General features: G+C 38.1%; 1 protein-coding gene across 4 annotated transcripts in view; it reads right to left on the bottom strand.

Moving 5' to 3' along the window:
• Nf1 (neurofibromin 1) overlaps positions 1-11,441 on the bottom strand; it is a 259,312-nt gene that overhangs the window by 160,243 nt on the left and 87,628 nt on the right. For all 4 annotated transcript variants that reach the window (XM_026780143.1, XM_026780142.1, XM_005349426.2 and 1 more), the window contains exons 13-14: positions 7,644-7,778; positions 5,151-5,264 (exon numbers count right to left, since the gene is read on the bottom strand). In XM_026780143.1, coding sequence (XP_026635944.1) covers positions 5,151-5,264; positions 7,644-7,778 — 249 coding nt within the window. The remainder of the gene's footprint in view (positions 1-5,150; positions 5,265-7,643; positions 7,779-11,441) is intronic.

The following is an 11,441-nucleotide window of genomic DNA, read 5'->3' on the forward strand; positions in this document are numbered from 1 at the left end:
TAAATAAATAAATAAATAAATAAATAAAACCATCAAAGGCTATGAGAGCAAAGACTCTTCCTTCAAACCTGCACAACCTAGATTACAATTCCACAATATTTCCCCATTTCATAGCAACTTCTATTGAGCTCTGTACATTCAGTCGGTGGTCGACATACATATGGGTGCTTTATTCTCTTTTTACTAAAACATCAATGAAATGTTATTTGAAACAAACAAGTAACTTATAGTCTCCACTTTAAAAACAGTAACACAAATTAAAATTCAGTTTTACCATTATTATATAAACACTTGGTACAATTATTAATACTTTAGGATTTTCTGTTTTTGACAACAGTGGCACAGATTTGATTGGGAAATTAAAGCACTCACTTTCTCTTATTCTATTTAAACTTTGCAAACAAATACATGTGACAACTGGAAAGATAAAAGGCAACGAGGAGCAATCCTATGGGCTCTGTGCTTCAGCGGTTCTGGCTCTCTATTATGGGAACTTGGGGGAAGTGTCTCATATGCAAAGAAAATAAGGCATACTAAGGTTTTCTTTTAGGGGTGTTAAGCTACCGAATCACATCTGTGTTTTAGATGTGCATTATATATGCAGTATAAGGGGAGAAGCAATATTATAGTATAAAGAGCATCAGTCAGAAGCTGGACCCCGAATCCCAACTTTAAGTCTGTAGTATAAAATGGTTTGTCCTGGAATAAGATTTAGGTGTTTGGGGATTTCTTAGGTGACACATTCTCTACTTAATAAAAATTTTTGAGCCGGGCGGTGGTGGCAAACGCCTTTAATCCCAGGACTCAGGAGGCAGAGGCAGGCGGATCTCTGTGAGTTCGAGACCAGCCTGGTCTACAGAGCTAGTTCCAGGACAGGCTCCAAAACCACAGAGAAACCCTGTCTCGAAAAAACAAACAAACAAACAAACAAACAAACAAATAATAAAAATTTTTGATTAATGGGAACAAAAATTTATTGACCTTTTACCATTTCAATGAGATTATATTCCTTTTCATGTCCTCCTGTTTTAATTTTCCATACTGCCATGTGTCACTTGACATAGATAAACCCTGAGAAGAGCCTCAAAGGTAATCTGTCATCATGCCAGTATCACAGAGAATACTGGCATAAACTAAGATGGCTATGGGGTGATTAGATAATATAATTTGTTGGGAAACACCTTAATATATGTGGTTCATTGTTTTGTTTTGTTTTGTTTTGTTTTTAGTTTTTTTTTTTTTTTTTGGTTTTTCGAGACAGGGTTTCTCTGTAGTTTTGGAGCCTGTCCTGGAACTAGCTCTGTAGACCAGGCTGGTCTCGAACTCACAGAGATCCGCCTGCCTCTGCCTCCCGAGTGCTGGGATTAAAGGCGTGCGCCACCATCGCCCGGCAATGTGGTTCATTGTTGATGAAAACAATGACTGACTACTTCATGACTGACTGCTTCAACAGAGCTGCAAACACATTACACTAATCCAATGTTTCACAAATATTTTCGAATATTGCTGAATGACTCAGATAGACTTTAATGGATGTTTAATAAAATACCAAATTGAAATACCACTCCTAAATGTTAATCCATTCTCTTATTAATGAATAATTAAAGTCCTCCTTATACTCCATTAAAACAGTATGTGTATTTTTCTGGTTTTTTTACCTTGAATTATACATAATATACATAAGGAAAAAAAGGAAGAACTAATTATTTAGGTGAAAGCAATCAAAATATTTGAATAGAGCCTCCAAAAGAGTACAAGCAATATATCAGTTACTGTCACGCAACGCGCCCCTGTGTCTGCGCTCTGTGGGCTGGCACCCAGGTTCCCGAGCTTCGGGCAAGGGGCTGGAGGTTAAAATACAAAGACACACACAGATAGAGAGACAGTGACACGGGTCATCCTTGAATTCCCCAAGAATGCCCCCTTTATTGTGTTCAGGGGCAGATTATATAGAGATAGCCACGTCCCAGCCAAACTCACCAGAAACAAAGGTCTCGTGCTCAGAGCATCTGTAGGCACTCAAGATCAGGGGATTTTGCTCCCAACAAGTTACTAGGCTGAACGAGCGCGCACACACACACACACACACACACACACACACACACACACACACACACACACAGCAAATGCGTATACAAGGAATGCACAAATGTTCTAGGCAAACGTTTCAAATATTTCTAGCCTTAAGCACAAGGGATGTAGGTACAGACATAATCTGGAGAGAAGAGCTCAGAGAATTTCCACCTCTACCTGCTCTATACTGCCAACACCAGGAAGCCCTTCAGAACTCATCTCCTAGGCATCAGCTCTTTGTAAAAGCAGCCACTGTTCTGAACATCATTGCCAAACTGTTTTGCTTGTTTTTAGGCTCTATGTAAGGGAAATCAACAGTATACTCTTTGTATTTGATTATTTTCATCTAATATCATGGCTGTGAGATTCATCCAGTTTTTGCACTCATCAGTAACTCATTTTATTTTTAGACAGGGTCTTCCTATGTAGCCCTTACTGTCTTTGAATACTCTATGTAAAGCAGGCTGTTATTTTGCTTTTGTTTTGCTTGTATGTTTGTCTGTTTTCCCAATGGTTGGAATTTACTCAAAAAAATGAAAAAATTCTGTTCACATCTTAAATTTATATATAAGTGAACCTAGAACCAATCATTTTTTTCTTTTTATTTTCTTTTTCATCATCTTCATCATTTTGATAACAAGGTCTTAATCTATAACAGCACTGGTTGGTTTAGAACTTTCCACGTAGACCAGGCTGTCAACAAAGTCACAGAGATCTGCCTGTCTCGGCCTACTAGTATGCTGGGATTGAAGGCTTGTACCACCACTTCCAGCAAAAGTTTGATCGCTAAACAGCCAAAAGCAAAAACAAAAATGATCATCAACAGACAACAGACAAATGAATAAACAAACAATGCTATATTCATATAATTGGACATTAAAGAGAACAAAATAGGATGAACCTTAAAAAATACCAACTACTTAATACAATACAGCTTCAACAATTATGCTGAACTACAGATAAGAACTTTTATTCCTAATCTACAGTAACAAAACAAATCAATAATTAAACAAGGGCTGAGACAGGATGAGGACTGCAAAGGAATACAAGGCTAATGTTCAGTAGTAATGGATGCTGTCTATTAATGAATGAGTGAAATATTCATAACAATCAGGAAAAAAGGAACTAACATGTGCAACAATACAGAAGAATATAAAATAAATAATAAAAACCACTTCCTAATTTAAGGGGGGATACAAAGTAAGATCACATTTAATGAATTCTATTCATGAACAACAGACATGCAGAACTAACCTGGAGTGACTGAATCAGACCAGTACATGTGGACAAGGGTAGGAGTACTACCTGCAGACAGGGAACTTTCTGGGGCAAATAGAGATATATTCTAGGCCTTAGATTACTTACTATATGTAAATTATATATCAGTAAATTTTATTCAGATTAAAGATGTACTTTTAGGTTGTCAGTATAAAAATAAAGCTCGAAAGTAAATTTTGAGGTGATAAAGTAGCTCCATAGGTGCACTGGCTGCCACGCCTGACAACCTGAGTTTGATCACTGGGACCCAATGAAGGAAGGAGAGAACCAACTCCTGCAAATTATCCTCTGACCTCTACATGTATGCTGTGGTATGTACACGCCCCCACACAATAAATAAGCGAATCTAATTTTGTTGCTGTTTTGAGGTGGGGTTTCTCTGTGTAGCCTTGGCTATGTCAGAATTCACTCTGTAGACCAAACTGGTCTCAATCTCAGAGATCTACCTGCCTCTGAATCCTGAGTGACGGGTTTAATGGCGTGAGTTATCAAATCCAACTATAAACATAACTTTTTTAAAGTCAACTTTGCTAACACAGTAGGCTGACTGTAATTTTAAAATCAGACAATACAAGTGTCAGCTAGATGAAGAAATACCAAAACACTAATATACTGCTAATGAAAATATAAAATGATACAGCATCTTTGACAGTATTGTTTGTAGTAACCCTTAGAAATAACATTGAGTATCTCTCATCAATTACCTCTGGCTCATCAGGTACCTGTTACATAAGCCTGAAGACCTCACTCAATTCAATCCCTGGAACCCATTCAAAAGTGGAAGCAGAGTAACCCCACAAGGTTGCCCCCTGACTTCCAGACAGGTACTACAGCAAGTACACACACTTTACTCCATCATACAGAGACACAATAATAAATTTAAGGAATAAAGGAATCATAAACTTCCAAAATTCTTATACAGTGTAATCCAAATACAGCACAGCTTGTGGTACACAAGTATAATTTCAGCTAGTACAAGGGCTAAAGATGGAGGATTACTTCAGGACTTAGAGACTGGACAGGAAACTATAGGCAAATCTTGTCCCAAAAGCCTATCAATGTAAGGAAATTGTAAGGGCTGGTGAGATGGCTAGAGCTGATAAACATAGTAGCCATCCAAGGACAGAAACCTGAATTTTTTCTGACCTCCACATGCACAAACAATTTAAAAACAAAAACAAAAAAACAAATCCACTCCCCTCTTCTGGAATTCTCAGGCAACTCACACAAACAGTACATAAATATACATGCACACAAAACATCCATACAAAAAAATAACTATATAAAAATAAATAAGTCTTAAAAAATTACTTGGTACAATGTTGTGCTGTTGCTACCAATAATGTAAAGCAAATAAACAGAGTCCCCCTCCACAGGAGCTTATAAAACATAAAGACATAAACATGTCCTTTACAGAACAGACATCCATTTTTCACTCACTGAAACTATACACCAAAGAACATCAAATAAGTAAGTAAAGGGACTAGAGATATGGCTCCGGGGCTCAGGGATTAAAAGTATTCAAGATTCTTGCAGAGGACCCAAGTGCACATTACATCAACCACATCAGGTGGCTCACAATGGTTTGTAATTCTAGCTCCAGGAATTCCAACACTATTTTTTTGGCTTCTGTAAGCACAGTGTGCGCACGTTCACACACACAGTCTAAAAATTCAGTAATTTTTTTAAAAGAAAGCATATAAAAGAGTCAAATAATTGCTTGAAAAAGTTCCTAGAAAAAGAAGAATGAAGATAGTTACAATCTTTCTCTCAAGAACCTAAAATTCACTTCCCCTTACCTCCATCGCTTCCTGAGCAATCTCTGGCATGTGTGACTGAGGGACCAGTTGGACAAGGCCTGTAATTAATTCTGCTGTACTGCTTTGAGTTTCAGGGCCCTGTTTTCTTGGATTCTGCAAGAGAAAAACCAACCTCTATTTTTTATCTTATTTATTTTTTTTATATACATGTGTATCTCTCTGTGTATGTGGCACTGAGTCATCTCCCTACATCCTTCAAACTTTATTTTTATCTCGCTTTTGGAGACAGCATTTCTCTGTGTGGCATTGGCCATCCAGGAGCTCACTCTGTAGACAAGGCTGGCTTCAAACTCATAGAGTCTGTCAGCCTCTGTCTCCCTGAGTGCTGGAATTAAAGGCATGAGCCACTACTGCCTGACTCAAACTTCAAAATTTTTAAAGAACATACTGGCAGGATTATGAGACACAAAGTAAAGCCCAACTGCAAATAGTTACTGTTTTCTTTAGCGGTGTTGAAATGTTCTAGAAATAACAAATGGGGGGGGGGGTTAGGACTAAGGATTGAACCTATGGCCTCATTCACAGATGTGAAGCAAGCTACAGCCTCATCATGAAATGCTGCTTTTTTAATACTATGTGAATTGTAACTCAATAAAAATATAATTTTTTAAAGTCAGGTAGTGGTGGCATATGCCTTAAATCTCAGCAAAGATAGAATCATATTACTTTTTAAAATACCATGAATGAGACTGTGTTTATATTTCTCCTATTAACGAAGGCTTAAAATTTATTTTCCTATGGTTACCAGGTAAAGTTACTTAACCACTAGATGGCAGTAAAAGAAGCAATTTCCAGAGGTAGTGACAGTTGCCTATCAAATAAAACCCCATCTACCCAGCTCCACCCAACACAAAACAAAAGCCCCAGAAAGGCCAGGGTCAGGCCAATGGTAGAATACCTGTCTGCATTATAAGACTGCTAGACTCTGGTTCAATCCCCAGAATCATCCAAGGAAAACAAAAAGGAGTTCCATAATTCTTGGAAAATAATAAACTTTACTTAAACTCTTTTTCCCTCAAACAATTCAACCCTTGTTCTTCAAACAATAACCTACTTGAACATAACTTACAGCCATGTAAACAATGCACCCCTAGTGTTATGCGACATTCATAGTGAGATGCATAACTTATGCCACACACCAGAGAAAACAAGAGAAAAAGGATTATTATTTCAGAGTCCACTTAAAAATTTTATGGAATTTTTCCAAGTCAAGGATCTAACTATTCTATGAGAATCTCAAAATTTGGGTGGACTTTCCAAAAGGTCAAAAAGCTCAAAGATTTTCTTTTGGGGTAACTGATCCTTTGGGAACTTCATCCTCTCTGTGTCTACTATCTCTCATTATCAGAGAAATTGCTCATGTGTAAATATTCTTAAATTTCAGGAGTGGGGGCAAGATGATAAAGTCCTGTAATACCAGTGGGGATGTCGAGTTCAAGACCAACTCAGGATACACAGGAAGATTTTTGTCTCAAAAAGAACAAAAAGCAAAACATATGTGTGCACATGAACATATTCACACATACACACTTGAGGCTCATAGAATTCTTGAAACCACAGGCATTTAGTTATGAATGCCTATATTTTAGTAATTTGAAGAGCACAGCAGCAAAACTGTAAAGCACCAAAGCATTTTAAAAGCCTGGCACTGAGTACAGCAATAACAAATGTTGTTTGACAGTGTTCTTCAAGGATTAGGAAAACCCAAGATTTAAACATGTCATCCTATGAACAATTCAAGTTGTTTTATTTAAACATTACTAAGGTTAATATTAACTGTCTCTTATGAATAGTAGCAGCAACCAATCTTATCACTTATTACATACCAGGAATTGTTCTTACACATACTATTTTACTCTTCTTAAGGATCTCTCTGTGGTAGGAACTACTATTACCTACTATTTCAGCTGAAAAACTTAAGATGCAAGGTTAAGAAAAACACCGGCTAATAATTAATTAGTCTTTCTCTAGAGCCTATGCATTTAATCCCTTCATGTAACTATCAGCTAGTTACTGCATTTAGATTATTTCTTAATTACTTTGTGCACCAAAATGATGTTCTCAGGACTCTAATAAAAAGCAGAGGTGCGGCAATAATTGAGTAACCACTCTCATTTTTACTTTCTTTTCTAATATAGATAACAGAAGCCTGGTGAAGGAACACAGGGAGCTAGCTATAAAAGCTAACTTGCTTAGTAATAGAAAAAAATAATAAGTGGTATAGATACAGAGCATACTGCTTTTACAGCTCATTGTTCCACCTGACCCCAAAACATGTCTGACTATAATGCAACGGCAAACAATGACACAAAAGTCCATTCAATGATGGGGAAAGACTAGAAAATGTGGTCTAATTATATTGGGACTCTCTGGAAATTAGTTTTCTTGGCAATGTCTAATAGAAAGGATTTTGTCCTTTCAATTCAACAAAATTAGTGGAATAATTTCACAGCATTTCATTAAAATACTTACACAAAGCAAAAGCTTTGGATCTGCATGAATTAGTTTCACCATGGACAAAAGAAGATACTTATAGCTCCTTGTTTCCAGGTCTGTAGGCTTTTCTTTAAATTTAAGGCTTGTTACTTTTTCTTTAAATGTAAGACTCTAGTAACAAAACAAAACATAACAGCACCTTAGTGAGAATTAGACATCAGATTCAGAATAAAGCTATACTTTATAGAAGAAATTATTTAAAAGGCTTTGAAAACAAATACATTTTATACCACCAAATGGACACTAGTAGAAACATAAGTTAATAAGCATAAATTTAACATTGCATTTTAAAAATGTTTTTATAGCATTTTTATTATTCTTCTATATAATAACCTAGTAAACTTTAATTAAAATCTAAAACACTAAATGTATGATATCAAGTTGGTTCCTGGGTTTAAAAAAACTGGATTTCAAAATATGAAAACATAAGAGGAAAAATACTGGGCCCATATCTATACACATATACATACTGGGGAACCCAAGTTAGCAAGCATGTATCACACACAGACACACACACACACACACACACACCCTATAGACTGTGCAACATTATCAGTTGTAAGATGAATCACTTCTTGGCTGTAGTAAAAGAATGAAAAACTATGATGAATTCCAGGATACTGCAAAAAGGAGCTAAACATCTACTTTGAGACAGAAGTAAAAGTACCCTCTTTACAATTGATGAACTTCTGTAGGCAAACTGTGTTTATAGTTTTGGTTGTGAACTTGATTTTTTGTTCTGATTTCCTCTTTCAAGTTATAGAATGCATGTATTTGCCTTTTTGTCTAAGGATATTCATAAAGCAGAACTCTTTAATGACAATGTGGTTCAGTTACAGAGATACTATGGCTCATTAAATCATTGATTCTGGCTGGGTGATGATGGCTCATGCTTTGATCCAGCACTGGGAGGCAGAGGCAGGTGGATCTCAGTGAGTTCGAGGCCAGCCTGGTCTACAGAACAAGATCTAGTAAAGCCAGGAATGTTACACAGAGAAACCCTGTCTTGAAAAACTGGAGGGGAAAAAAAGTAATTAATTCTGGATGTCAGTCAATTAAAAAAAAAAAATCCAGGGTCTGGAGAGATGACTCAGCAGTTAAAAGTACTGACTCCAGGGCGCGCAGACGCGGCGGGTGCCGGATAGTCCAAGCATGAAACAGTGAAGCCCACACTGAGAGCAGATCGCCACACTACAACTAAATCAAGTAGGTTTTTGGGAGCCTGGCCTGCAGAGTGGTAGACCTTTTATTGGCGAAGTCCACGGGCGAACAGGGAGCCTGGTCCTGTCCCTGAAGACCATCCTGAGTGGGGAGAGTGTTCTTGGCCCGCGGCAGGTCACAGTAAATGGAGTGGGGGCATTCCCCGACCCCCTTGACACCCCAGTTAGCCTGCGAGGGCTGGTACCCTCTGCTGGGGCTGCTCCTCCTCTACTGCGACCTCTCTCTCCCTGGCATATCCCAGCTTGCGCCCAGGGGCCTCCTTCACTGCCCCTCCCTTCCACGGGGCTGCGGGATCACCCAGTTTAGCCTGTTTGGGCGCTGGATAGGGAGCTCGGGGCAGAGGGCAGCAGGAGTTCATCTGTTTTGTTGGCTGGCCTGCAGAGGGGTAGGCCTTCGTTGGCTACGTCCCTGGCGTACAGGGAGCCTGGTCCTGGTCCTGGTCCTGAAGACCCTTCTGAGTGGTGAAAGAGATCTTGGCCAGCAGCGGGACCCAGGAAACGGAGAGAAGGCATTTTGTAAGCGGGGCCCCTGGACAGGAGGAAAAACCTGTTCCTGTTTTAAAAGACCCATTAGATAGCATCGATAGGAGGAGATGGGCAGGTGCCAAGGCAAGAATTCACCCAACAATCTGAAAAACAACATGAAAACACCAGAACCCAATGATCTTACAACAGAAGGACTTGAACACCCTAACAGAGAAGAAGTGGAAAAAATTGACTTTATGAAAGCAATAGAGTCCCTTAAACAACATGTAAAAAACGCCCTTATAAAAATGGATGAAAAGTATAACAAAAAGTTTGAAGAAGTGAGTAAATGCGTAAATGATACCCTGGGAAACCAAGAAAAACGATCAAACAGGTAATGGAAACAGTTCAAGAATTGAAAACTGAAATGGAAGCAAGGAAGAAAACACAAACTGAGGACCAGCTGAATATGGAAAACCTAGGTCAACGAGCAGAGTCTACAAAAACAAGCATAATCAATAGAATACAAGAGATAGAAGAAAGAATCTCAGATTCTGAAGACACCATAGAGAAAATAAAAGCACTGATCAAAGAAAACAGCAAAGCCAACAAATTCTCAACACAAAACATTCAGGAAATATGGGACACAATAAAAAGACCAAACCTAAGAATAATGGGAATAGAAGAAGGAGAAGAGTCACAGCTCAAAGGCCCAGAAAACATGTTTAATAAAATTATGGAGGAAAACTTTCCCAACATAAAGAAAGATATTCCCTTGAATAGTCAAAAAGCATACAGAACACCAAACAGACTAGATCAAAAAAAAAAAGAATCCCCTCGCCATATAATAATCAAAACACAAAATATACAGATTAAAGAAAGAATATTAAGAGCTGGAACGGAAAAAGGGCAAGTAACTTATAAAGGTAAACCAATCAGACTTACACCTGACTTCTCTATGGAAACCATGAAAGCCAGAAGGTCCTGGATAGAGGTACTGCAGACCATGGATGCAAACCCAAACTACTATACCCAGCCAAGCAATCGTTCACTATCAATGGAGAAAACAATTCCAGGATAAGAACAAATTTAAACAATACGTAGCCACAAATCCAGCACTACAGATAGTAATAGAAGGAAAATCACAACCCAAGGAACCCAACATAGCCAACACGGCCTACAATAAGTCAGGCATCTAGCAAACCTTCACCAGCACAACTCAAAGAAGGGAGACACACAAACTCTACTATCAAAAACAATAAGAAAAACCATAGTAAACAACCACTGGTCATTAATATCACTTAATATTAATGGTCTCAGTTCACCTATAAAAAGGCACAGGCTAAGAGATTGTATACGAAAACAAAATCCAACATTCTGCTGTTTGCAAGAAACACATCTCAACCACAAAGACAGGCATCTACTCAGAGTAAAGGGTTGGGAAAAGGTTTTTCAAGCAAATGGTCCTAAGAAAAAAGCAGGTGTGGCCATACTAATTTCTAACAAAACTGACTTCAAACTAAAATCAATTAGAAGAGATCGAGATGGACACTTTATACTGATGGAACATTTCATCAGGATGAAGTCTCAATCCTGAATATCTATGCCCCTAATACAAAAGCACTCACTTATGTAAAAGAAATATTACTAGAACTCAAGGCAGACATCAAACCACACACACTAGTAGTAGGATACTTCAACACACCTCTATCACCAATGGACAGGTCAATCAGACAGAAACCTACTACAGAATTAAGAGAATTGTTGGAGGTAATGAAGCAAATGGACCTAACAGACATCTATAGAACACTCCACCCAAATAAGAGAGAATATACCTTCTTCTCTGCAGCTCATGGAACCTTCTCGAAAATTGACCACATACTCAGAAACAAAGGAAAGCTCCACAGATACAAAAAAAAAAAACAACAACAAAAAAAAAATATCAGTGTCCACCTGTGTCTTATCAGATCACCACGGACTAAAGTTAGAAGGCAACAACAATGCTACCCCCAGAAAGCCGACAAACTCATGGAAACTGAACAGTCAACTATTGAACCACACCTGGATCAAGGAAGAAATTAAGAAAGAA

This window comes from Microtus ochrogaster, chromosome 7 (assembly GCF_000317375.1).
Source record: "Microtus ochrogaster isolate Prairie Vole_2 chromosome 7, MicOch1.0, whole genome shotgun sequence".
Taxonomy (NCBI): domain Eukaryota; kingdom Metazoa; phylum Chordata; class Mammalia; order Rodentia; family Cricetidae; genus Microtus; species Microtus ochrogaster.